Here is a 27,310-nt window from a genome sequence, read left to right on the forward strand (position 1 = left end):
ATGGCGATGGTCGCGTCGAACATGAGCGGCCACATACAAAAGCAGCTCACCAGAAGTCTCGAGCGAATCCTGGAGGAAGCACACTTGAGCGGTGAACTCAAGCTTAGCGGACGAAAACTTAAGGACTTTCCAAAAGTTGGGAAAACGGGTTCTAGCAAGTATAATCTTCAGGATACGGTTATTGCCGGTGAGTTTTTTTCAGCATTTTGCTCTATCATCAATTTTCCTTTCTTTATTGAAACTGACGTTTGCACGAAGATAAATATAAACCCAAAAATAAAATGTACGCTCTATGAAAAGATACTACAAATATTTTCGAACCGAAGTGTTTTTACTATGTTGTAGGAACTATCTTGAAAAAATTTGTTTCCTAATGTTGTTCTGGTTTATAACAACTAGAAAGAAGATGAAGACATATTAGTAAATGTTTTGCGTCTGATTCGATAAAAGTTGTACATTCTGCCAGAGTTAACCTCGAACTCTCGTGTTTATATCACACTGCGGCACGTATGTGTCGCCGAATGTTACCCTGCCAACGCATACACTTTCCACATTACAATTGGATGTTTTATTCAACTGCAGAGCTTTATGTATCATTTTTCATTCGTTATTTCTCAGAAAACAGGCTTGAAACAATTTAATCCTACATATTAGCTTGGAAAGAGAAAACAGAAGAACGCGCATAGACAGCGTCTTTTGGAGAACGATATAGTAGTCTTTTCGTAATTCTCTAGTCTAATGACTAACGTGAAATAGTGTTACATAATACAAATGCATCTGTATTGACGGTGCAATGCACCGTGATTACGATTTCGTAGCGTTGATATCATCGTTTTAATCTTCGACTGATAAAAGAAGTAAGTGTACAAGTTAGAAACACGAAAAAGGGGCGAGGTATCTGCATATTCATTCATTCAGGTAAATTCATTTCATCTTACTTGCTGAAGAGACACATGTAGCTTTATCTAATATAAATGCATCACCGCGGTAGGTTATGATTTATATCAGACGTCGTTTTTGGACGCCGACAGCTCCTGTGAATGACAAGTTTCCATAAATCCTGATATTCCTTTTAGAAAACAACCGATTAAACAAATGCATCGTACAAGATTGTGCATAAGTAAAAAGTTCGCGATGAGACGTTATCGCGACACACCCGATGTTTCCTGTTACCGCGATAATCGTGCATTCGATATTCGTTGATATCACCGGCACACCACGAGGAGTTACGTGCGCAGAAGCATAAGAGTATATACTCCAACTTTTCAGACTATCAATATTGTCGTTAACGACCAAGGATCGTGAGTTTCGCGTCGCCTGGAGGATACTTTTGCAAATATAGAAATCGATCGATCCCCCTGACCCCGATTCGATTCTAAATATGACTCGCGACGTAAATCGGAAGATAACACGATTACTCGCCGCTAGGAATGTTTGCGTTTAACCGTGATAATGTTTCCACGACCGATACAGGTATTCGGTGTGGAAAAAATATGGGACACAGAGATATCCTTATCAGCGAGGATTACACCTTTCGAGGGTAAGTCAGCTTCATCATATCGTTCGTCGTACGCGTATATTACATTCGACGACAATGGCAACAAATAGAAAGTATATATAGAAATATGTATATACAATCACGCGAGACGATCGCGAATCAACGACGATACAGATTACAAAATTTACCAACTTGCAAGAAAATGAAATTCGACGTGGATTTCAATCGTTCATACTTTTCGCATATACTACTTTGATATAAACGTATTTCATTTCCATCGATGTAGCATCGACCCAAATTATTTCTTGGCGACAGTCAACAGAGTAATATTCGTTTACGAAATTCCTTCGGGTGAAAAATTGCTTCTCTAAGAAAAGCGTTCTCATTAGTTTCCAAACCCATTGGGATGCAAACGATGAGTTTCGCAAAAGGAAAATTCGCCTGGCGTCACTGATGCGTGTTTTAATCAAGACCGTGTCGTGATTATTCTGCTGTTGCGAAGGAACAAATGATAATCGTGGCGCCTCGTCGTTGCACGGGCTTTGCCAGTAGCACCGAGTGGGGCTTATCGGTTTTCGATGGTAATTTTTCACCGAACGAAGGGAACGAGGCAATTTCGTTCGGTGTTCTTTGATGCTCGAGGGACGATCGTCCAATGGAAGGGAACTTTCATACCCGTTACAGTTTCACCGGGGTATTATCGAACCGAACGGTTCGTGTCGAGGCCGTCTTACGACGAGATATTCCGTACGATGACAGAAGGGGACGTAACTTCATTAAGGACCCCAGGTCAGTTCGTGTCGCGACGAGGGATTCGATGAACCGTGTCCTACGTTGTTCGAATCTATGTCAGCCATTGCTAAAACTAATATAAATGCATCCGACGGCAAGGAAAATTACGCACAGCCTCCGGCTATATGTTACAACGATTTCTAGAACGGAGTATCACAAACGGTAGGCCCTGCGGTCCCCATTCACCGGAGAAACCCGTGGGTTTGATATGTCGCCGGCTATCGAAGGAAAAGCCGATCCATTGTCCGTGGCGCATACGCGAACCAGTAAAAGCAAACACAGCACACGCTGCACACGGTGCTCCGCTCTAGGAGAAAAGAGCAAAAGGAAACGAGTTGGATGCGCGAACAGACAGCCATAGAGAGAGCCAGCAAGGTGATTACTACTTCGAACAAATTGTTTCCTCGCGGTCGATTCAACATCGACTCCGTTAATGACTTTACTTGCCGCGTAATCATGGATTCCGGCGTGTTCAGCTTCGTTGAGACGAAACGGCGAAAACACGGAAACCGGTTGTCGTATCAACGACGAGACCAGGCGGATAGGCAAATAGAGAGATCGCGATACAGTCTCGCTGCGGAAAAAGCTTCTTATCGATTATGTCACGGTGCACTGCGCGCTTTCTTCGAGGAATAGAAAAGGAAGAAAAAGGGCGGGATCCTTTTTTTTATTCCCGCGAACCCTTGCCTCTCTGTTCGACATTCCAATGCGTTAACTCAACCGTATACTCTCCGAGTCGGCGCTACTTCGCGTGTGGGTACTTTCGAAATAATACTCCCCGAGATATTCGCTGCGTTTCGCATCGTCGATTTCTTAACCCTCACCGTAAGAGCCCGAACGGAGCTGCAACGCGCATGTAACATGCAATTACATCTAATTATTTTTCATCGTCCTGGACGCGTATCTCTCGACCGATGATTTTCAGGGAGAGCAGGTGCTCGAATGGATGGAGGTGCACCGTGATTAACGAAAAGAAAGGAAGGAATTCGGGATAACTGCACCGATCGAATGGTGGCACGATTATTTCTTGTCTTTCTCTTACCTGGCTTCTTACCGTTTCCCTTCTCTGTTTCCCATTTTGTGCCGAGCCGCTCGTCTCTCTTCGAGCGCGGTCGAGTTCGCGACAGGTGTCTCTCGGCGAGAACCGGTCTAGCGAATCGAAAGCGTTTTCTTCTCGAATCGCTCCAGGCTAATTTAGTCTCGGAGACGTCACGATGACTCGAGACAGAGATTTCGATTGATTCGTTGCAACCAGCACTTCAAAGAGGGACGAGACACTAGTTCCTTCCTCTTTGTCAAACGTATTTCTCGCCCGGTCTTTCACGATGGAAGGACAGCAGGGTGCGGAGTGGCGTCTTTACAGGAGCAAAGAATGATGCGCGCGCTGTATGCAGACAAGCACGTTAGGAAAGAGAAAGAGAGAGAGAGAGAGTGAGAGAGTGAGAGAGAGAAAGGGAAAAGGAGCAGCCACCATGGTTATGGAAGAGTCCCATACGATGGGCCGGTCCGAGCTAAAGATAGAGACGCACCGCAGCTGCAGAGGCAGGGGTGCCAACAGGTCGATACTCCATAACGCGTTACATCGTTTGCATCGCCATATAGCATCGGGGTGCTCGGTTATCTCGCGCTCTTGTCTCTTTGCCAAAGGAGCACTCCTCGAAGACGAAGTCTCTTGAGTTCTCGCCAACCATCTAAGGGCGGAGAAGTCGCTTCGTTCCCCGTCCCTTTTCGTCGAACCACTACCTAACAGTAGCACTACTGGCAAACGATCACCGGAGAACGACTATTTCGCAACCGAAGCTTTCCGAGAATGGGCTGGCACGCGTCTCAAGAGGACCTCGAAACTTTAGATCTACAGTTCACGCAGCGAGCAGTAGTAAAGACAAAGTGCTGCCAGCGTTTTTTTTCAAACAAGTCGAGTACGCGTTCCGAGCGCACGCGCTTCAAGTGCTCGAACGCATAATGTTCGCGCGTTTCGACGTTGCACACGACTTTATTCGTTTATCCAAAACGCGGCAAACATCTACTTGGCGCTTGACGAATGTCGGACGCGAACGAGAGCGCCGACGATCTTTTGGCAAACGCGAAACACACTTAATACGTGTTTGCACGCGGCATATCTATTGAAACTCTGAAACTAACGATATTTGGATCCACGTTTATCGAGGCTGTCTTGTGCGTTTCAACGAGTACTACATGCTGCTGAAGTTTGAACTCAACTTCTAAGTACTGTGTAGAAGGAGCGTGTCGGCACATTACACGCCCGTGCCGGTACTCACACCTATCCATGATATCGCGCACGTTTCGAGAGTACGCGATGAATGTTTCCGATACCGGGTGTCTTGTATCTCGTGTGCCCCCGAGATACGCCCTGTTTGTCTTTCGCCCGAGTGCCAGCACGCTCTTAATAAATACCGCAAACTACTGCTTCCTGGTTCGTCGTTCTTCCGCGAGCCAACGAGCGGCGACATTTCTCAGCGCTCGTCGAATACCGTTTAAACGGGCAATCGATGTGTGTCACGGCTAGGCAATAGCTTTCGCGTTAACTTTCGAGCAACGGCTCGTCGTTAAAAGACACATTAATTAAACACCTTGAGTTAGAAGCCGGCTCGCTAATTAGCGTCGACGAACGTGGTTCGCGGGTATAGAAGAAAGGGGCGGACGAAAGTAGTCGCGCGTGAAACCGCCGCTAGTCAAGAGCGGTAGCAGTGTCTTTGAAAACCCGGCGTTTTCAGCGGCGCTTTGCCCATTTTGCGACCCGTTGCTAATATGCACCGCCTTACGGTATATCTACGGTATATGCACCGATCTCGCGCGTATCGCGCGTGCAAGCCAACGCGGTGGTTTCGCTGCCGAGTTATAATTAGCAGTATCGCAGGGCCGTCCTAGCGTACTTGCGAACCCACTCCCGTATTTTTAATCAATTACAGTAGTACCTTGTTACTTGACTGTCGTTATCCGCGCCGTTCCTTAAAAGAATCTTCGTAAAAGCGACGTTTAGACTTTAAAACTTTGGTATTTTGAGTCGAGTATTGGATATTAATGTCTCTCTCTATGTTTCTATTTAGTCTACGCAACGAAGAGATTTTTGTTATAAATGACAGTGGTACGAGGTATCGTTTTCAATCAAAACGTGTAAATTGTTACCCGACTCTGCGTTACAACACGATTCTCCATCCCGTTCTACAAGCGTTGAAATTCGAGAGAGATATTCACGGTCATGACCTCTGCAACTGTGCGATCGGGTTGCCGCCGTTGCGTTTCGCGTTCCGCGAGTTCTCGAACTGGGTCAACCCTGAAACGGGTCGAAATTCGCTGATACGCGCGAGATATCACGGTAGTAGCAGCCCTCGCCAGCGTCGGTTACAAAAGATAATCGGCGTCGAGACGAGCACCGACGAGTGCCCTGCAAACTTTCACGATACAAGGGCGAAGCGATATTAGAAAATGCCCACGAACTGCTAGTATATACCGCTGAAGAGCTCGCTGTATCGGGTAACTCGAGTGAAAGATGTTTGCCGTACCGTGTTTGCCCGATCCCTGCATCCATGATTTCTAAACACGAATGCACATCCGACTCAAAGCTGCTTTAAAAAACCGGGTCACAATCGTTCATCTCCTCGCTCTTTAAAATACGAAGACGGCCTCGTTTGCCTCGTGGATTCTCTAGAATTTTAAACTATCCAGAAATCCTCGTCTCGACGTTGGCAAGAGACGGAAGCGTTTCCTGGCCTGGTGCAACAACCGCAAACGCGGTAAAACGCTTAAGTCCGTTTCGATGAGAAAGGAAGATAGGCGGGTCGATCGACCGGCCGCCAACTTAACTTGGCGTGGTTGTGTCTACTCGTGTTTTGTCCGTCGATAAATTCTAGCCGCATTGCGGATAAGAGGAAACCCTTCTCCCTCGATCTTTTGCCAGGAAGCGTGACGAACGAAACCGTTGCGTTTACGCAAAATTTTTGTACAGACCACGATTCGGTACGAAGAACACGTACCTTCTTGGAAAGCAATTCGTCGCGGCGCAGGTATCGATAGTCAAGACAGGTAGAAGAAAGGGACGGCCTCTAATTATCGTTCTAGGTAATCTCGTTTGTCAGTCCATACACGCTTCTTACGTGGCACGGGTTGAAATGAAACGGTATGAAATACTGTTATGGTTATGGTTCGGACTCTGTTGTATTGCTCGGGCTAACGTTATAGATGGCTAATGAATGTAATCATGTTATTCTTGGGTCGTCGTACGATAAGCTGCCGCCCGAAGCTTCGGTACAAGATGATCCGACGAGGTCGAGGCGTCGAATCTCTTCTTCCACGTAGAGGGTCGATATCGATCGAATCGAGCATGCGTCGATACGACATCGTTCGACGCGACACGCAATTTGTCTCGTGGCTCGGCGTTAATTTTTTAACGAGAATGACGCTACGATTATTGAACGAGGCGTGTAAACGCGGTTTGTAGCGAAATCCACCTCCAGTCGAGCGATTTAATGAAAATGACACGGTTCGTCTGTTTGAAATTTTTCTTCCGTGTCACTTCTATTCGCGAGTGTCCTACATTCCGACTCGCTCCTTTATTTCGCATTGCACCATCCTTCGTGAAAACGCGCGAATTTCTGCAGCGGAGTCGCGTTGCGTCGCGTCGCGCTTTGCAAACGATCGTCGGAACAGCGTTTTATATTTTTTTCATGAAAGACGCGACAACGTTTACGCGGTTCTCTTCTCGCGACACTTTATATCTGCGCCAGACGACTGGAATTTTTTTACTTCCCGCGCTTTGTTCGCGAAACGATTTTCCACCGTTGAACGAGCGAGTAAATCTCGCGCACGGCTTTGTTTGCATATCACGAGTTTTTTGCCGGCTCTCTGGCCGCCAACGTGACAAGAGACTGTCTCTTTTCTCTTTAAACCCGAATCTTTGAACCGGCTCTGTACGATCGCTTTTTGTACCTGTCGCACAGCCTTGAATCCCTCGACGCAACCCTAATCCATTCCTGCTCCTCTCCTGAATTTTTCCTTACCGTCTATTCGCTCGCTCGCGGCACGGCGAACCCCGAGAGTTTGTCTGTCGTTCGCCAACTGCTTTAATCTCTTTGATTTTGCTAATGCATCGGATTTTCATCGCTTTTTCATCGCTTTCGCAACCTTCCGCTCCGCTGGCGGGCAAAAGGTGGAGAACAGATAGGGTAGCGTTCGTTACCGATTCCACTAATGCCAACCATCGGCTCTAAACTCGCGGTAACCCGAAAACTACCGTTCCAAAGATCAAAGCTACTTTTTTCTATCGTTTCGACCACAAACGCGCTGCTTTCGGCTATTCGTAGAATTCGCTTCTTCAAATAACGCTCGACCTCTGTTCGCTTTTCCTCATTTCCGTTTGGAAGAACCTCGAGGAAAGTCGATGCTCGTAGCTAAGAACACTTCGGTTCCCATTAAGTCGTTTCATTCCCGATGAGCTGGTCGTTAAAATGTATTCAAGGGTAAACAGCGTGACGTTTACGACGTACAATCAGGCCATCGAACAAAGATAAGTGGGTAGATTTGGCCGATTACTCAACGCTCCAAAATGCACGCTGGTATGCGCTTTACAAAATATTTTTCAAGTGAATTATCGTATGGGATAACGTTGTCGGTGGACTCGAAACGCGAATGCGTATCGAAGATCGAAACGATAAAGCGCGATAGATCTCTGGCCATAGAAGAGCGTACCTTTCTCTGGTTCCGGGCAAGCGACGCACGGAGCTGGGGAATCGCGGGCGTGGATAATTAGTAGGTCGTCACGCGATTAAGGCTAACCGAATCTGTATCCATGCAGCATCGTCCGTGGCTTCAATTAGGAGATACCGGGTTCAGAGCCGGCCGAATAATTCGCGTGGAAACAAATCTACAAGGCTGGCGTTTCTCCTCGATCTCGTTATCCGAGGTTAAATTAACCGACTCGTCGTTAACGAGCAGTCCCAAACGCGGCTTGTTTTGCTCCGAGTCATCAGAGAGACTTAAACCTTGGCCCTTTGCTCGAACGTTCCATCGCGATCGCCGCGATATTTACCGTCGCTGATACGTCGCCAACGGAGAAAGTGCCGTTGATTTATCAGCGATGACATCGAACAAAGGATACCTCGACGAGAGTGCGTCCTTCGGTTTAGTTTCTGGGGGGATAACGACGTACCTGCGTGGAGGGCTTTGTTTTGTGGTTACGCAGCATGGTTACGAACAAAGGGACTTGCGGTACGATCGAACCGGGCCCTTTCCAGTCATCGCGAACAACCGTAGATTTTTCGAACGCTTTGGATTTCCGTGCCACCGCGTTGCCGTCTACGGATGATCGCAGCCTAAGTTTAGCGTTTTCAACCAACGGCTCGTGATCGCAAATGCTAAACAGCCTCGAATCGTTGGTAAAGATATCGCGTTCTCTCAATACGATAGAGAGACGGCAAACTGCCATCCGATAGCAGCGAGAGGTCATTGAAAAAAAATGCTCCGTTCGAACGAAACGTTGGTCGTACCGGTGTAACGCGATATTTCGACGCGTTATCGAGCGTGGTCTTGTTACACCCCGTGCAGCTTTCGACTAGTTTTCCCTGTGTTCCAGGTCGCTCTCGGTTCTTTTCATCTCGGGTATTAGTTTTTAGGTCAAGGATGGCGGAGTCGGTGCAACCTGAAAACTCGGTTCGCACTCGTTGCACTGAAAACGAGGTAAAAGAGGTTGGGTAAACGAGAAAAGGAACGAAGAGAAACCCACGAGAAGAGCGAAGCTTTTCGTAGGCAGCGAGAAAGAAAGCAAACGGTGCTTTAGGGGCGATGCTGGTGCTGTTGCTGCTCTTCCACGATGCTGCAATAATTGAAGCGCCGCCGTCGCCGATGAAGAAAGGGAAGCGAACTCTCGTTTCGACGGGCGAAAGAAGTTTTTATACCCTCGTGAAAGCGCGCAACGACGAATCAATTGCTCACGCTCTCGCCTTGAATTACACGCATAGAAAAATGTTAAATTAACGCGCCTGATATTTGTTCTCGTCATTCTCTCGCATCTCCGCCTATGCGTATATAAATGAATAAATAAATATCAGTAGCAATAGATGGTAAGAGGCGCGTATTCCGTTCGCGCAGCATGATTCGTCGCATACGGCTCGCTTTAGCGTACACGCGTGTACACGAAGGCGTGCACGCGTACCGGCACGCTCGAACACGTAGCATACACAATGCGACGCACTGTTCGGCACGCATTGCCTGCCACGGTCAGTCGGCAGGAGTATGGAAACCGGCTGCGCGATACTACCTTCTTTATTTTACCTTCTCTCTCTCGGATCTTTCCCCACGTCCGAGTATAATTTATGCAACGTCGAATCACCAACTACCAGATGCTCGACGGACTCGTCCTACTAGTTTAAATGCAAAAGTCCGGTCCTCGCAACGTGGGACCTTGCGTCGCGTCGTGGCGACCGACCATCAAAAGTTCATCTAAATTCTATGAAACTTCTCGAGATAGCGCATTGGTTACTGTCACTGACTGACCGATCGGACAATAAATTTCGAGCGATCGATCGTTTCACGTCTATCGATGTTTCACCCGTGTTCCATCCAGTGTGCTCAAAGTTGTTCGGTTCCGTCCGCTTTGAGTTTGATCGAGTATGCGAGTCGTGTTCGCACTCGCGTCCTCGTCGCCGGAAGTGGCGTGTCGGTCTCTTACAAAAGCAACGAAGGCATACGTCCTTTCTCGCCTGCTTCCTCCGTGGCTTCTCCGCGCTTTTCTCTTTTCGCTTTTGACGCGATCTCTTCAGCAACGACGATGGTTCAAGGGCGAAGGAAGCACCGAGCGAGCGTTCCCAGTCTATGCACGACTTCGCCACCAGAATTTCCTCCCTTTCCCTTCGCTCATGGTATTCCTCTTCGTCCTTCTCTTGCCTTTTTCTCTTCCCGTGTCCTCGACGTGACACTTCAGGAATTACGCTGGAAAGCAATTACCTGGCGCATGCTGCGATCGACAACTCTCGAATCGATCGATCGAGAACGCGCTATCTCTCGAATCGTCGCGAAGAAGCAATAGTACGTTCCGCGTTGAGCGTTAATCACGCTTTTACGTGGAATTGATCGTTAAGCGCGTTACCGTTTAATAATGTATCTGGAGTGGAATTAAATCGGTTTCGAGCCCTCGGACCATGTGGCTCGTTAGCGAACTTCTAACGTCGTTACCGATCATTGGTTCGCGAGGAGTTCGCCTCGCCTCGAATGATTTTATTTTCCAGCAGAAAAGCTCGGAAAGAGGGTAGCATGCCGCTCATGGGACACCTTGCGCTCTTCGTACAGCCAACCCCCTGGACGATATCTGCTATGGGGGCGTTATCGATCCGGCAACCCTCTGTTTCCACGGTTTCACGGCAGCCCTTATGCTAGCTCTTATAACCCCATATACTCCGAGAAGGATAACTTAACGTCGTTAGAGTATTTTCTCCTGCGTTTTATCCGCGTCTCTTCCCACGAACACGCTAGCTTGTTGTACGTCGACCATATTGGCCTTCGTGCATATTATATTGTCGATCTGTCGCTGAATAGCGAAGGAATCGTTCAAGGTTGCCATTACCGAACGATTTACTATTTTCTCTGCGTCTCCAGCTGTTCCGTAGTTTAATTAACGCACGAGGCAATTTTTGCCTATGGTCGTTGACCCTGTGTTTTGTATCGGCGATAGGAGCCGGCGTTTCGTGACGCGGCACGCCCAAGCAACGCCGCCACTCGCTCTCCGCTCTCGTAAATTTATGTAAAACGTACAATGATTACGGTGGTTTTGAACCAAGGAGGCAAAAATTCTTAAAACATTGAACGTTTTGCGAGGAGTTATCTCGTTCGTGACACGCGAAAGTTTTTCGCTCCGATAACATGTTCGAACGATTAATCAAGGCTGGAACGAGTAAACTCGTTGCGATTTCGGAATTTTTATTTTTGCAATTATTAAGTTGATCAACCATATATAGCGTTCTTAATTATTAAGTATTTTAATCGTTTAAAAAAGTGTATTAATCTATAAAAATGCGATAGCTCTAATTGCACGAACATAAGCGTTCCATTTTTTCCTAGGAAAATTATTTTTATCATCGGTCGTCAGCGTCTCTCGTCTTAGCACGCGGATTATCGTAGAAATTACTTGGCGGACGCTTTCTACTCGTACGTTACGTCGCATATACGTCCAACCCTTTACGATTGCGTGAACCGTCTTTCCGGCGTTATTGTCTTGTGCGTATGCATAAGCAAGCGAGTCGTGCGATAAAAATGCAAACACTTCGATCGCTCGGACTTCATATTCCGCCGCGTCGGTGTCGTATTATTAGCAGGTCGGAAGAGGCAGACTTGGCAGCCTGGTTAAACGCCGCTTATCCGCGTAATTGTTTTTATCGTAAAAACAAGCAACATGGACAACAGGGCCACGCCCATCCGTTGGCGAATGACAGTCTAGCAACTTTGTACAGCGTCACGCAAATCTATGTGCGTGGTATCGATCCCTGGGTTGGCCGGACCTCGACCTTGGCCCTTGGAATCGCCTGGTGCATCGACCCCTTCGTGAAACACCCTATATGTGCCACAGTTGCGAACTTCCCTATTACTACTTCTATAGCAATTAACTTTCGACGAATCGTTCGCGCTCGTTACGAAGCCGGTTGTAGAGCATTCGTTTAGGAATCGATTTCTTATCAAACGTTAGGCGAGAACGGTTTCTGTCATTCCTCGTGGAAAGTAAATAGAATCACGTAGACGACGCTCTGCTAAAAATTGTTTAGTTTCATTGGCAGAGAGTTATGGCGATGGCACAGAGACAGAATAGGGGTTTGCTATTTTCGTCTGCATCGCACCAACACCAACGGGCCGACGCCCTTGCTCGACGATTATGCGATCGACCGTGCACCAATGGTTCCAGGCTTTGCTTTTCACCCCATGGACTCGTACCTATTACGGTCGTGGGCGTGCTCGAGGGAAACGCGGCTGTTCCTCGATAAGTAATAAGTCGTCGTGCAATAAGACTTGCAAATCGTGCAAATGAGAAGATAACGAACTGAGTATTTGCAAGAGAACTGGGGTATCCTGTTGACGATCGATTGGCAATTTCCGTTCCGATCGCGTAAACTGGATAGCCGAAATCGAATTTCCGAGAAAGCGGAATGAAATTTCCTCGAATTAACGTTTCAGCACTCGCGCTCGGGCCACTTTCGACACCACGGCTAGGGACCGTGGTTCGTGTCGAGGATTCGGGAAAATTATCAGATGCCGGTAGTGCCGTCGGACGCTATGAAGCGTCCGATCGATAGCCAGAGGGTTTGAAAAGCTGGCGCGAAGGAAAATGACGAGCCGAACCGTTGGCTAACCAACTCCCGGAGGAAACGGAGGCACACACACAGGCCGTGGTTATTGATCAGAAAGGAGGCTCGAAGCCAACAGCAGCTGAGCCACCCTTATCCTTTTCCTACGTTTCGAGACTGTACACGCACGTGACCGTCGCACCCCATTCATAAGAACCCCCCCACGAACCCAAGCATCACCCTAACCGGAGCACAGCTGTTGCTACGGGGAATCCTGACGATGTCTCTCAATTAAACAGGCCTCTTCAAGAAGTATTATGCTTTCCCTGTAGCGAACATCATTCGGAAGGCGTTACGCGACGAATATATCGTTGTTTCGTTCCTGTTACAGATCTCTCGAAGAACCGTTTCGCCGAATTGCCGGAAGAAGTGACGGAATTTCTGTTCCTCGAAAAGCTGCATCTCTACCACAATGCGATAAGAATAATACCGGAGACTGTGGTGATGCTGCAGTCCCTCAACTACCTCGATCTTAGGTCAGTAAGGACAGGAAGTCACGAGGCCTCTGATTCTCCGTGATGCGGGCTTAGAATTAACGAGCGGAGATGTTTTTGTTCGCAGTCGCAATCAATTGACGTCTCTACCTCGGGAGATATGCAGGCTACCGCTGCAAACGTTATTGGTCGCTCACAACAGACTGGCGTCTCTGCCGGACGAATTGGGCAGAATGTCGGCGTTGGCGGAGCTCGACGCCGGCTGCAACGAAATCACGAACCTGCCCCCTAGGATGGGTGACCTTGCGCGACTTAGGTCCTTAGATTTGAGGAGTAACATGATCGTGCACCTGCCTATAGGTAGGTAACGCCTGTTTACGGATGCTTCCGCCCGTGTCACGTCGCAGATAGGAGCTTTGTCGAGTTATCCGAGGGAACCGGGCTAACGTCCCTTTAATGCGCGCGTCAAAATTCTTCCCTTCTATCGATTCCCCACTCGCCATGTCTCACCTTGCATCCGATGCAATTGACGATCGTGAAATCGAACGTTCTGCGCAGAACTGACGTACCTGAGACTCGTAAAGCTGGATATCAGTGGCAATCGAATATCCGTGCTTCCAAACGAGATGAGAAAGATGAAGAGCCTGGTCGACTTCCGGCTGTCCGATAATCCTTTGACCTCGCCGCCTGCCTCGGTGAGCATAAGCTTCTGAATCAAACGAGATGGAGCCGTCTAATTATAGATCGGCCAATTATCCAGCCGACTATTTTCGTTTGTTTTCGCAGCTATGCATTCGCGGGCGAACGCACATCTTCAAATATTTGGAGAGACAGGCGGCGAAACACGAGAGAGCCAGAGGCGGCCGCGCGAGAAGGACACCCTTGGATGTTAGAGGTCACGCGACTCTAGACACGAGAACTCACAGGCGGCACAACGTCGACAGTGGCTATAGCACCAGCGACGGCGTCGACAAACGTTGGTCTCAAGAAATTCACAGCGCGGTTAGTTTCCTCGTCCTTCTTCTCACCCTCTTCCTATTTCTACGGTTCTTCTTCTTCGCCTGGCTCTATAACAAGTTTTTCGGCTACGAAACTTTGTAAATCCCGCTGTAGATAACAATCTGGATTCAGCGTAGAAACCTTCCTGAAACATACACACTCTCCTGTACTCTGACTGGTCCAAACATGTAGAAAGAACGCAAACAATAAACTTTGAAACGCACGCAAGCACGTATACACGGTCGACGATTTCTCGTAGTACCTCCTGCTGGACACCTTTTTGCGCGCAGGTGCATGATGGCGAGATTCGAGGGCTGTGGCGTCAAGAATGCTCGCCCCTTTCGATCACGTTGCCGCACGAGACGGGTGTGAATGGATCCTGCAGCGGAACCTCGACTCCTAGTACCATCTCGCCTGGTGAGCACACGTCTCTCGAGGATGAGCTCGGCAAGGTAGGTTTCGAACCGCTTTCGTCAATCGCTTCCGTGCGGTATCCTGTTTGACCAAGCTTTTCTAATGGGTTTAGGCTTACTCCAAGTGTGAGCGCGTATGATACAACGTCTATATTTAGCGAGTGAATAGAATTCGCGCGCCCCTTGAAAATGATATCTGTGTTGTCAAGCTGCGCTTGGCCGTCGTTCAAGCCTCGTTGAATGACCTTAACCCATTGAAAGAACTCGCCGTCAGCGTCGCTCGCGATTAACGCGCGTAGCATCCAAGGTGGCGCGCTAGGAATGCGCTCACCTTACCTTCTCAAATCTCTCTACTTAGATTTATCTTCTCTTTCTTTCTCTCTCTCTCTCTCTCTCTCTCTCTCTCCACGAAACCGTATTTACAGGCTATGATACTGCACGATCAGTTGGAAAAGAGAAAACTGGAGAGGAGCACCTCGGAGAATGGAGCCGATGTCAGAAGACCGATGACCTCTGGCCTCTACCACGCGTCGATTACGCCACCCGGGTAAGCGAGCTGTTAATAAGCCAATCACCGTTACTGCCACTGTGCATCACGTGGTTGCGTAGTGATTTTTACCGGTTAATAGACGAGCTGAAGCATCAGATGCCTTCCCGCGTCTTTTTTAGTCCCCTCGAATCCGCTCATCTGAATCAAGCGGTGCCAGTCTCAACGAACACGCAATCCGTGCAACCGCTGCAAACGTCGATCTCGAACGCTACTACCTCTTTAATGAACGGAGATGAGAAAAGGCCGCTGAATCACATTCAAACTTACAGGTATGCGTTTGTACCGTCTAACAGATGTCAAGAAGCAACGACACACGATGATATCGCGTGATGAATTTATAGAGAGTATAAAGAGGCGTTGAGACAACAAAGGGCAAACGAAGGGCCTAGCGTGTACAGGCCACGGGAACAAGTCACTCCGCCAGACAACGAATCGCAGAGCAACGAGACAGACTTGGCTAGCAGTAAAGACGCACTTGGTATGGTCGGTAAACAGATCTTCAACGAGGAAAACGCGACCAAGAGACCAGTACAGAAGGTAACTCCGTCACGCATCAACTATCAGAACACGCCAATTATCAACGGTAGCAATAACGAATACAACAATAAGAACGGAAAGTACCTCGAGCAGCCGTATAAGAAGCCTAATTCGCCAATTAAAACATCTTCGAGCATTTTATCTTCCAACACCAGCCCGGGACACACTCCTAGGCTAGTCAAAACAGCTGTTGGTTACGTAGAAGGTAAAAAACCATTGAACAAAGGCAATGAGACAAATAGATAGAACGACTGGTGTCATGCACAATTAAATGGAATATGGATAATGTCTGCTAGGTAACAAAAGTCCCAGCAGAAACGGTGGAAGTCCAAAGTCTCCCCGATCGGTTACGTGGAACAGCAACGTGCCAGAGAAGTATTCGTTCACCATGAGAAGGGAGTTTGAACGTGCCAAGGAAGAAGCTGACTTGATCGAGCAGCTCCGAAACGTGAGTATCGGAAAGGATCGACTTTCACGCGTTTGTCATTTGTTGTAGCAAACAAGTGGCTAATGTTTGAGTTTCCTTTTAGCATATTGAAACGCGGTTGAAGATGGCTCTACCGGAAGATCTTGCTCCGGCGTTAACAGACGGAGTTGTACTCTGTCACTTGGCAAATCACGTAAGACCTCGGTCTGTTGCCAGTATTCACGTTCCTTCGCCAGCTGTGGTAAGCGTTCTCGGGCTGTCTAATCGACGCGACGATTTTCAGATTATCGAAAAATAACGATTGTATCGTAATTTGCAGCCCAAGTTGACAATGGCAAGATGCAGGCGTAACGTCGACAATTTTCTTGAGGCGTGTCGAAAGATAGGCGTCGATGAGGTAAGCTACTCACTCGATACCTCTCATTAAACAACTTCTCGAGAATTCTCGCGCTTTATCTCTCGCTAATGGTCCCGCGGCATGTATAACGCACGTTAAACCACTGTATGCTTCTACGTGGAACAAAATCATTTTTTGTTTCCCTCTTTTATTACCTAACGATTTTTTTCCGTGACGATTGTACTCGACACGCCCTGCAAACACGTTCGTGTCTTATTATCGTGAAAGCACGGCCAAAGTGTTACAAGAGAAACGGTTCGAGCGCAAAATCGAAAGAAATATAGGCATCCGTACTATCGTCGATCGAACGCCTCTTGGCAAGGTCGTAACTAACGCTTCGACAACAGCCGGTACGTTTGTCCATGATATTTCCAACAACTACTAGTCAGTCCCCGATTTTCATTCAGTCACGAGGGTATACGATTCGTCCTTTTTTCAAAATCTTTCTCGTTCCACAAATCGCAAAAGCACAAAAGTACAAAAAAAAAAAAAAAAAAAAATGCAAGAGTTGGAAGAAGGAAGTGGAGAGAAACCAAGAAAGAAGCTTTAGTTGCATGTGCCTAGACTCGTATTCGCTTTTGTGTCGCTCGTCGCTTCATCGGAAAACGCTTTGAACGCGTCTCGTCTTAGTATCTTCACTTCTCGACGTTCTTATACGATTTAACGACAACCACGATACCACTTCGACTGGCATAAATTCCGAACTATGCCCGCGCTCTTCGACTATCTTCCAAACTAGCTATTCGCATTTGTATCTTTTTGAGATAGGAACCAGAATTGGGTACGTTCGTCGTAGCAACGATACGTATGAAACGATACCCAAGTCTGGCATTGCTCACTTTCTCGATGAAGCACCTAAATCGAACGATTTTCGTGCAATGTTCGTCCGAAAGAGGCAAGTTTTCGCAAAAGGTTCGAATCGTTGATTTCGAGGATGGTGTCGCTTCGAAGAAGTAAGAGTGATAAGTGGACAGGGTTCTGTATCAAAACGAGAACGTTCAGAACGACCAGCGACGTAGTAGAGACTGGGACTGAGTAGTATCGTTGTTGGTGTTGCAGGAGGTGTTAATGGACGCGGACGCAATCATGGACGTGGGTTACATGGACGCGTACGGGCTGGAGGCTCTGGCGCGTCTCGTCTCCGCTCTTCTCCTTTTCCGCGACGAAGGAGAGAACGATACCGAAGAATCGGCCGCAGGTTCATCCCATACGATTCAGGATCGCGTTCTATCCGCGATGCTTTTTGCCACATTCCTATCCACCTTCGTTCTGCTCTATCTCTTTCCCATTCCCGATTAAACGCAAAACAAAAAGAAAGACAAAAGAAAAGAGAAAAAGAAAAAGAGCGACCAAGACGAGAACGCCAGAGTGCAAAACGATGGAACGAACGACGCTCGCAAGAGAAAAGCACAATCGAAGATTACTCTGGGATTACTCCGATATATCGACACGCGACGCGACTTGGTTCGGTGCAGCGACTCGGGAAACACACGGTTTCTTAATATTTTTCTGGTTAACGTTCTGTCGGCAATTTTTCGGTTCGTTCGCCGAGCCGTCGAGTCGCTCGATCGAGTTACTGCACGACACTCTTCTATCCACTTCTTCTACCCCAATTAGTACTCATAGAGCGGCATGATATTTTTCTAATTTTATTTTCTTTATCCTTCGTTTGCTTTGTCGGGCGAAGAACGGGGTCGAGTGTCGCGCAGAGTCATCACACCCCTTCCGACATCGATCTTAATTGCGAGTTTATTTTAAGCACGATACGTACGATACCCGAAAGAAACGTATCGAGAGCTATTTACCGTTGTCAGAAATGTCTCGTTACCCCAACTCGACGTAGTTTCGCTACTTCTAACTTTCCTTCTCGTTTTTCATCGCCTTCGTTTTAAACGAAACGCCATCGAATCGAGACACTCGAAACTTTTTATCCGCGTAGAGACGTTTAATCAGTGTGCGATCGATCGTTGGTCTAATTAAGAAGCAACTGAGCGCTTTCGCTTGTATATTGGATTTAATTTACATCGACTACGTCACAGCTGTAGCTTGGACAAGGTTGTTCGTTTGTTTGCCTTCGTCGTTGTGGCTCGAGAGAGACGCTTAAAACTTTCGACGAAATAGTATTCGGTAGCCCCTTAAGTATCGAAAGGCAGCTTGATCGTACATTTAGTCCGCCTAGTTGTAGAAGCGGCTACGTAGTGCGCAAGTTAGTTAACCGTTTCTGTTTTGGTATAAGGCCTTTGACGGGGACTCGAGCGTAGAACGTTGTTCTCGAGTTCCGATCGTTGAACGCGAACATTTTACGATGGAATAGAACGTAAAAAATGAAAAAAACAAAGAAAAAAAAAATCAAAGAGCGCAATCAAAGCTTTTGGACGCTCGCATATCAGATGGAATCGCCTGTATGTACCTTGTATGTATGTACCTTGAACAGACGAATCGTTCGTTGGAATGGCTGGATCATAACGACCGATGAGATTTATCGTCGAGCAGGATCTGTTGAGAAAATAGTATTTTGCTACGCGAAGGGACGGTGTTCGAAGCGGCGTGTCAGTGTGCAATACTCGTTCGAGAAATCTTCCATCGGTGTCGGTAGCTTCGGGTTCGAAATAATTTCTCTCGATGACGGAATCAACGAATCAATGGAAAACAGAGAAATAAGCGAATCGAATTCTCCCAACTGGTATTGCGGCATCGTCTGGAACCCGTGACGTGTCTAGAATCACGCCAGAATGGCAAAGTTCAAAGAGAAGAAAGACGAAGGAACTTTCGTGTATACCTCGGATGGTAGTATTTTTTTAACGTTCGACCAATACAAATCGCCTACGGCTCTTTCAGGATTGATGGGTCTGTGATAGGTAGCCTTCGAGTACTACAGGATTCGCAACAAGGTGCTAGAAATCTCTTTAAGTTCAAAGATTTCCTATTTTGGTACGTAGGTTTAACGCACATTCGAACTCGAAAGGAATTTCTCATTCGATCATTGTTTTATCGTTTACGAGTTACGGGCAGTATTGCGTCCCTCCCCAACGAGATCGCGGCAACGATAAATCTTCTTTCTCTTTCTCTTCGTCTCGACCGAGGCAAGTAAACATGGCTTTTCGTTGAGGGAGGGACGTGCAAACGAGAGCACTTACACCTCACCGACCAAGCAATTCGGTCGTAGACCTAAGATAATCTCCATATTTTCATATAAACGCGTTTAACGTAACAAGAAAACAAAAGTATCGTAGCGGACGTACAATACGTATATCGTCTAGAATATACACGCGTCTAACTTATTCTACATATATTCGTACGATAAGTATTATATTGTCTACGTTAAGGAACTTAAGGAGGAGCGGGTCGCTTAGATCGAGTCTTCGGATTGCCGGAGGTCTTTGCTTCCGGTTGTCGCTCCGCAGACGCGTCGAATCGAATACATTGCGGTAGATTAGTGCCAAACGCGTCAGACACTCGAACCGTGTAGTACGCGTCGCGCGACTCTGTTTCTCCGAGATGCTTTTATATCGCTGCTAGTACGTCGAATAAAACGGTACGAATGAACACGTGGCCTCAAACACGTATCGAGGATTATCTGATCGAGAACGCACAAAGGAATTTTTACGAGAAATCAATCGTTTCTACTACGGTCTAATACGACGGTCTATTTACAAGTAGAGACGTACAAATTTGTTTCTCTTCTTCTTCTTTTTAGATATAACGCGTTGGCTCTTCTTGTATGGAATTTCTGCGTTTCCAACTGACCGTAGATCGCGTGTTCGCGAGATGTTTCTATGACACGACGAACGAACACACGAGTTGCTAAGTTTTGAGAACGCAAGGCGAGCTGCATCTTCCAGAATACCGCGTTACTTTGATCGTAAAGTTTCATTTCGTTTCAATTCGGGCAACTAGCATCGGTCGGCGGTAGAACGTTTATGAATTTTCTAGTCTCTGGTATTACGTACTTCTAATCGTTTGTTAAGTTCATCTCCGGTTCTAGTCAGCTCGACTTGTTCTTTTTTTTTTTATTTTAATCTTCGTTCCCATCTAAGTTATACGCAACAAGTCTCGTACTCACTGGATGACTTAACGTTTAATTCGTTACTTAATTTTCTTCGTTCCTGCTGTCTCTTCCACTACTACTCTTCCGATCGATTTCGTTGTCGTTCGTAGACTGCTTGGGCGTTAATTGTCCGTGAGGCTCGCTAAACAAAAATTCCCAGATGCATCCAAAGATCTTATCGCTTGAAAATAGGAATCGTTTCGACGAAGCTAGCTTAAAGAAGAGTCGCGACGATATCGAGTTGAACGGCGACGATCTCATCAGTATTATATTCTTTTTATTTTTTTTTGTAACGATCGGACAGGACGTAATTACATCGAATTAATCGCAACCGTAAGACTGTTTATTTCACTTTAATTTACCTTTTATTCTGTACGACGTCTTCTGCGCTCTGACGCAGTGGTTTTCTTCTTTTACGATTAGTCGTCGCTTCCACAAGAGGCTACGTCCTTCTATCTGCTCGCAAATGGGCGCAAGTAGAAAAGACGAGCGATGAGGAGACCGAACACAAGATCATTCCGTTGCATTAGCTTGTATAATTGTATAATTTATGTAAAGAACAGAGAGAAAGAATAAGAGAGCGTATATATACATATAGAGATAAATTATATTATATTATATTATATTATATTATATTATATTATATATTATATATATATTATTATTATTATATTATATTATATCATACTGTATTGTATGGACACAGATATATGGTACGTTGATACTATTTTTCTCTTTGGTCGTTTTTTTGTTTCTCAAATTGTACTACGTAAGCTAATTCGTCGCAAATTACGAGCTTAGATCACGATCGCTCTTTAAAACTCGGTGCTTCATTTTTTATCTTGTTGTTTTTTAAGCTTAAGCTTTTTTGTACGATTATCGGAAAGGGAAGAAAGGCCTCTCTTATTATTTAATTCATGTTCCTTCGAACGATCGCGTCCATCCATCGAGTCGAACGCTTGAACAATCCCTTCGTGCTCGTTGCACGATACACAGCATGATCGATAGACGGTACGCGTTCGTTTTCTCTAACTCTCTCTGTCTCTCTCTCTCTCTCTCTCTCTCTACTTTTCCACTTTTGTACGATCGAATCTGATTGAACTGCCAGCAGCACGTTCGTCCAACGATTTCACGATCACAGCGATACAAGGACAATCGTCGAAACGACCATTGCTCGTGTCTTCTCTACTTCTCCGACTCTACTCGCACAATGGGGCATAGTCGGGAGATAACGACGATCACTCCTCGCCGCGTGAACGGTGAACGTGGGCGGCGTGTCTCGTGTTTCGTTTCTATGCCACACGCGCTAAGAAAAGGCGGCTACGTTGCCGCAGCGAAATCGAGTCGATTCGAACAAATATCACTTTCTGCTTATCGGTTCAAATTTTTACACGACTCTGGATTTGGCTCCGTTCGAATAATTTGTATAGCGCGAAAGCGAATGAAACGCGCGCGCTCGTGCGAGCTCGATCGGTTGGATGGCCTGGAACAATCGAGCACGAGTCGCGGCGTCTCTATGCTTCCCAGTGTCGCATAGTTCGCGTGCCGGAGAACAATCGTTGGGAAACTCTTTGTCTCGCCACTCGAACAACAGTGCTACTAACGATACTCGGTTTTACTTTCGAGAGACGTACTCTGTAACACCGATTGTACGACTATCATAACGATTGTAATACTATTTCCACTGATAATAAAATATTCTTTTGGTATAATCGCTTGAGCATGATGACGAACGGTCGTCACCTGAACTACTATCCTCAGACGCGACGATTTCATGCCGGCTCTCGATAGACTTGGATTAACGAAGAACGCACGCGTGCTTGTCATTTTCAGAATCTCGTGTGCTGCGCTAGCGACGTTCTGGAAGGAGGTCGAGGTGTGGTTCGCGTGGCTGTCACGGTCTCGGAATTGCTCAGGTTCCATCAGTCACGGTCCCCGTTGCAGACCACGTCATCGTCGAACGTGCCGAACCACGTATCCGCTTAGCGCCAGACTATATAAAGTCGATATGGCGAGGAAAAAAAGAAAAAAGATCGTCGACCACAGCGGGAACGGACTGGCGGCCACGTTTTCCAATCTACCGCACGTATATCAAGGAAGGATGGACCCAGCAGCAGCAGCAACAGCAGCATCGTGCTGCGTTTCTATATACTCGAGGCACGCGATTTCATAGCGCGTACAAAACCGAAGGAAACGCCGCGCTTCTTGGTCCAACTTCTCGATCGAACAATAATGCCATAGGGGACCGATAATCTCCACACTTTTATACTCGTATTGTACGCGTCAGGTAATCGCGCGTCTGATCGCCACCCAGCGACTTTTTCCAAATCAAAAGAAAAATGCAATGACGCGGCTATTGGACGCAACTGGTAGACCGCGATTAATCATGACACTCGATTATATAGTTGTACTATGAAACTTTTATATGTGAAAGACAAGACAAGTATCTTTGTACCAGAGAGCGAAAAAGTAGCAGGAAACTAGGATATAAAATCGTAGTGGAGTTTTACACGAAGAATAGGCTACGACGCGCGAATGCAACAGTCATACGAAGAGTTAGTAAATATCGGAGACACTTTTTTCGGGCTCGATTTTCCGAAGCCACGAAGCAATGAAAAAAGTTCCTAGGCGCGTGTAACTAATGCGCTTTCATATTTCGTACTTATCATACGTTAATATCAGCCCAAGCATTATCTAGATCGAGACGATTGTTTTTCAACGATTATCAGAAGAGGATCGCAGTTGCGCGAACTTTTTTCGTTGTTCCACAGTTCAGGTTCACTCCCAATAAAATGTCTCCTATATCTATTAACAGAGTTTGTATATCCGTGCTTTCTAAATAGCTGGTAATTACGAGGCATTTCGATATCGTAACGTGGAACAATCAAATCAAAGCGCACGACGAACGATAACGCGGTTTTCTACTCGATCGAAACGAACCCGTCGATATTCTATCGATATTCGAATTATTCCGCAATTAATCCAAGTATGTATATATATATATATACTTGCAACAGAGGATGAATTCGCGTAGCTTAGAACGGAGTTAAACCGACAGAAATTTACGCGAATCGTCTCGTTCCAAGAGATTCGATATATTTTTATTTATCGAGCGATACTCGGTTCGTTTGTTCCGCGACACATTAACGATTTCGTTCACCACCTAACAGAATACTAGAAAGCTGGGCTTTTGGTCATGGTTTTTAGTCTCGAAACGATACATATGCGATCTACTGCGGATTAAGTAGGTTTCTGCGTGAGCGGTAAGTTAGTTAGGGCGTTTTCAATACTATCGACGATCGATAACGAGCTCGGTCGGCTGATCGAGATAGATTGTCGGCAACGAGTACTAAACAGGTCGTTGGTATATTAAATATAATTGGTTCGTTTATGTAAAATTAAGGCCTAGGTGTTCACGGCAACGTGTAGCGTAAGCGTTGCAACCTTCTTTTATCTAGTGCGAGACACTTAACCGTTTCTTTCCCTTTCTCTTTTTTTTATATATCTTCGACGCGTATTCGATATCGAGCTGTCTTTATCGTCGGAGTAACGATTTCGGATACTGCCACGATTTGATAACAATTCCCGAAACGATAAAACCCCATTAGGTGCTAAGCGTAATATCGTTAGCTGTAATTTCCTATATCGTCGCAAGGTTCGTTCAGAATCTTCTTTTCTTTTTTTTTTTTTTTTATTTCGTTTTATTTAGAAATGATCGCGTAAGAGGAATACGAAGGATCTCATGCGTCGTGATTGGTAAGGAGTCAAGCGATTACGCCTCGGTGTCTCGTCGAAGTGTTTCAATGCTCGTTAACGTTCCCGAACTCATCGGCGAGACATCTACCGTAGAAGATTGTACCGTGTATTCGTATTTATTGTGCCAAAGATATACCCTACGTTATATACGTTAATTTTTCTTTCTATTTCTCATCGAGGACGAATCTCTGCAGGAAAGAAACAACGTTTCTGAAATAACTTCGAAGAACGAAGAACGCTACCGAAACGTCGAAGAACCTTCGACGAGGTACGTTGGATGTACGATGCGTGGTCGAAACGACACGACGATCGCGCGCCGCTCTGTCTGTCTGATCGAACGTCCGTATCTCCTGCGTCAACTTGCAAGTGGAATTAGACGCGATTCGCTCTCGTCTATACGAAAGTACGTACGTGGACCGCAGCTGCGTCACCGTACCGGACTTTCTACTAATCTTCTTTCGATTTCCCCCTCTTTCTCTTACCTCTTCTCGCTCTTTAGCCCGATTTCACCTTTACGTTTAATTCGTTCGATCAGCACCTCTCGTTTATAGGTATATGCGAATTCGTCAAACGACGCATCGCTGCGGAATTGTATCGTTCGCTGGAACGGCGTTCGCATTTCTCAGAAACGGACGCGCCGTTATGACGCGACTGGCCATCGTTTGGGACGTCTCGATCGAGCAGGCCATATCGCCAACAGTATTACCGATCATCCCACCGATAGAAGACTCCTCCAAACGTGTTTCAGAAAAATCTCCCACCGTTGTGATAATCGCGTTCACCGAGTCGATCGATTCGTACCAAACGTTTGCCCTGCGATTGATACCTAAATACACCGCACGTAATATATTTAAAGATTAACGGATACAGTGTATAAAAAATAAATCGAAAAAAGTCTACGTATGTCCAACTGTTGGCGTTTCTTCCCTCCCTGGAAAATCCGCTCCTTTCGCCTCCGTTAACCACCGAAACTGACGGCGAGCGTCAGGAACCTCCGAGGGTTTTTAGTAACAGCCTCTCGATCTGGATCGGTCGTGTCGCGCTCAGGGCTCGAGGAGGGATTCGAGCGAACCTAAGACAAGAGAAAGACGATCCGTGGTGCGACTCGTAGGTCGTTCGAGGCGGTAAACGACGTGGGTGGATCACGATAGGCGGAGCTGAAAGCTCGAGAAAACTCCATTTTGTTCGAGAAGGGCGGTCTCGGTGTTCCACCTTCCCCTCTACCAGGTGGTACCACCTTGGGACACGATCGACCTCCTCGAGGTGGAGGGAACTCGAACGCGAACATTGCCGAACAGGAGTTCGCGATACGCGTGTGCTCGGTGCTGGCCGGTTCTGCTTTCTCGTGTTCGCTCGTCGCGTGGCTGCGTAGAACCGCGCGCCCGACATTCTCGCCTGTTCCCCTCCATTAACTGTCACCTGTCAACTTTGATTCCTTCAACGACCGGACGAACGACCATCGATCGTCCTTGAGGCAAGAGATTCGTGCAACTGGTGATCGTAACTCTTTCGCGGATTCTATCCTGAAATCGAACGTTCGAACGCGAACAAGTGACGTTTCGTTGGATCGTTCGTACGTACGCTTTCTCGGCGAGTTTAATCGCGAGATCGAGGCCGACTCGAGAAACCGTAGAGAGATCGAATGGGCGGGCAGGGGACGGTGTGCAGTGATCGAGCGTACCAGACAAGGAACGATCGATGATCGAGCTGTTAATTCGATCAATTGATGGAAGCAGAGTGGTTGCGGTAAATTCGCCGCCGACGAAGACTCCGAGCGGACGATAAGCACGATCGAGAGAAAGATCGAGGCATCAGCAACAGCTCGATAGACTCGGTTTAGACCATTGACTGATTCCAGGTAAAGCGAACGTCGTGAACGTTGGTATACAAACATAGCTGCAGGAGACAACATAGCTCGTTGATCGTTTTAGTTTGCAATGATACGCGCAACACTTAACGATCGGATCGATTACGAGCGAGCATCGTCCGATATTCTGCTTTCCGTGGCCAGATTATTCGTACTGTTAGAGCGCATCGAGTCGATCTAATCGCCGCCAACGATCCTATCGTCTTTGGAATCGAGTGCACCAGGTTTGCGGAAATTGAAATCGAGACCTACACGTTCGAAAGATCGCGAAATCCATCTGGATGGAATTGTTGGACACCTTGAAAAGAGACGCTGAATCGCATCGCGTCAGGTGGTCGCGCAATCGAGGGACAAACACCAAATTACCGGCTCGTTGCCGATCCATCGGATAAGGATCTGATATTTCATTGAAAAAGATAAGAGGAGTAAGCGGCCCGATCCGTATCGCTCGACAACGAGATCGAGTATCGCGAACGAAAATTGTGGCCATATCCGCAAACGAAACGTATCGTACGTTTCGATCGACGAGTCTTTGATTAGGGGAAACGAATCGTCAAATTTCCGCGACGTTCGTATTGAATTCATGAACGATAACAGTTCGAATCATCGATTATACGGCACGAATCGTACGAGATAGCAGTTGCGTGCTGTATACCATGCGAATCGACGAAAGGACGATACGATATTCGCGCGTACTGTGAGAGGACGTGTATACGCGCCTCCTCTTTTCCCTCGATTAACGTTCGACAAGTGAATCGTCCGTATCGGGAACAACGATGGATCTGAGCACGACCCCGAGAAGAATACCCGAGGGTGTATCCGAGCTTCAGAAAACCCGGGTCGCCAAGAGCGTATTCAGCATCCGGAGTTTGGTGGACGTCGGGGAAACGGAACTTGCCGACGATATGGAAAAGACGCAAAGTGAGTTTCGCCATGTAACGATATCAATTTCTTCTTTCTATACTGTTTACACAGAAAGATGGCTTTATTACCGACGATCGACCGGTTGGTACTGCACGGTCGAGCGAAAGTTTATTCGCCTACGGAACGGAATCGCGTAAACGCGTTTCGCGATAACGTGGCTCGTTGGAAAGAACCGGCGGATTCCGTAAGCTCGTGTCGTCTGCACGCTCGCGCACGATTCCATTGAAATCGCGTAAACGTTGAGTGTCAGAATTCCAGGGTTTCGTAGCCGGCTCGGTGCTGGCCATGACCATTTTTCCTCGCGACGCGACGATCGGAAAGAGAT

The 27,310-nt window shown here is 46.9% G+C and overlaps 1 protein-coding gene across 2 annotated transcripts; it reads left to right on the forward strand.

Annotated features, from left to right (window-relative positions):
* LOC117204784 (leucine-rich repeat and calponin homology domain-containing protein) lies at nt 1–25,100 on the forward strand. 2 transcript variants are annotated; one of them, XM_033442529.1, is made up of 13 exons: nt 1–187; nt 12,965–13,109; nt 13,195–13,427; nt 13,626–13,762; nt 13,854–14,069; nt 14,357–14,518; nt 14,905–15,026; nt 15,149–15,298; nt 15,371–15,771; nt 15,863–16,014; nt 16,097–16,234; nt 16,313–16,390; nt 22,272–25,100. In XM_033442529.1, exons 1-13 carry the CDS (start codon nt 1–3, stop codon nt 22,422–22,424), a joined length of 2,274 nt encoding a protein of 757 aa, XP_033298420.1. In that variant the 3' UTR covers nt 22,425–25,100. The 2 variants fall into 2 exon arrangements, with proteins under 2 accessions (XP_033298420.1, XP_033298411.1); XM_033442520.1 differs by lacking the exon at nt 22,272–25,100 and adding an exon at nt 17,450–19,933.
* Nucleotides 25,101–27,310: the final 2,210 nt, after the last annotated feature.

The sequence above is a fragment of the Bombus bifarius genome, unplaced genomic scaffold (assembly GCF_011952205.1).
Source record: "Bombus bifarius isolate JDL3187 unplaced genomic scaffold, Bbif_JDL3187 scf7180000007966, whole genome shotgun sequence".
NCBI lineage: Eukaryota > Metazoa > Arthropoda > Insecta > Hymenoptera > Apidae > Bombus > Bombus bifarius.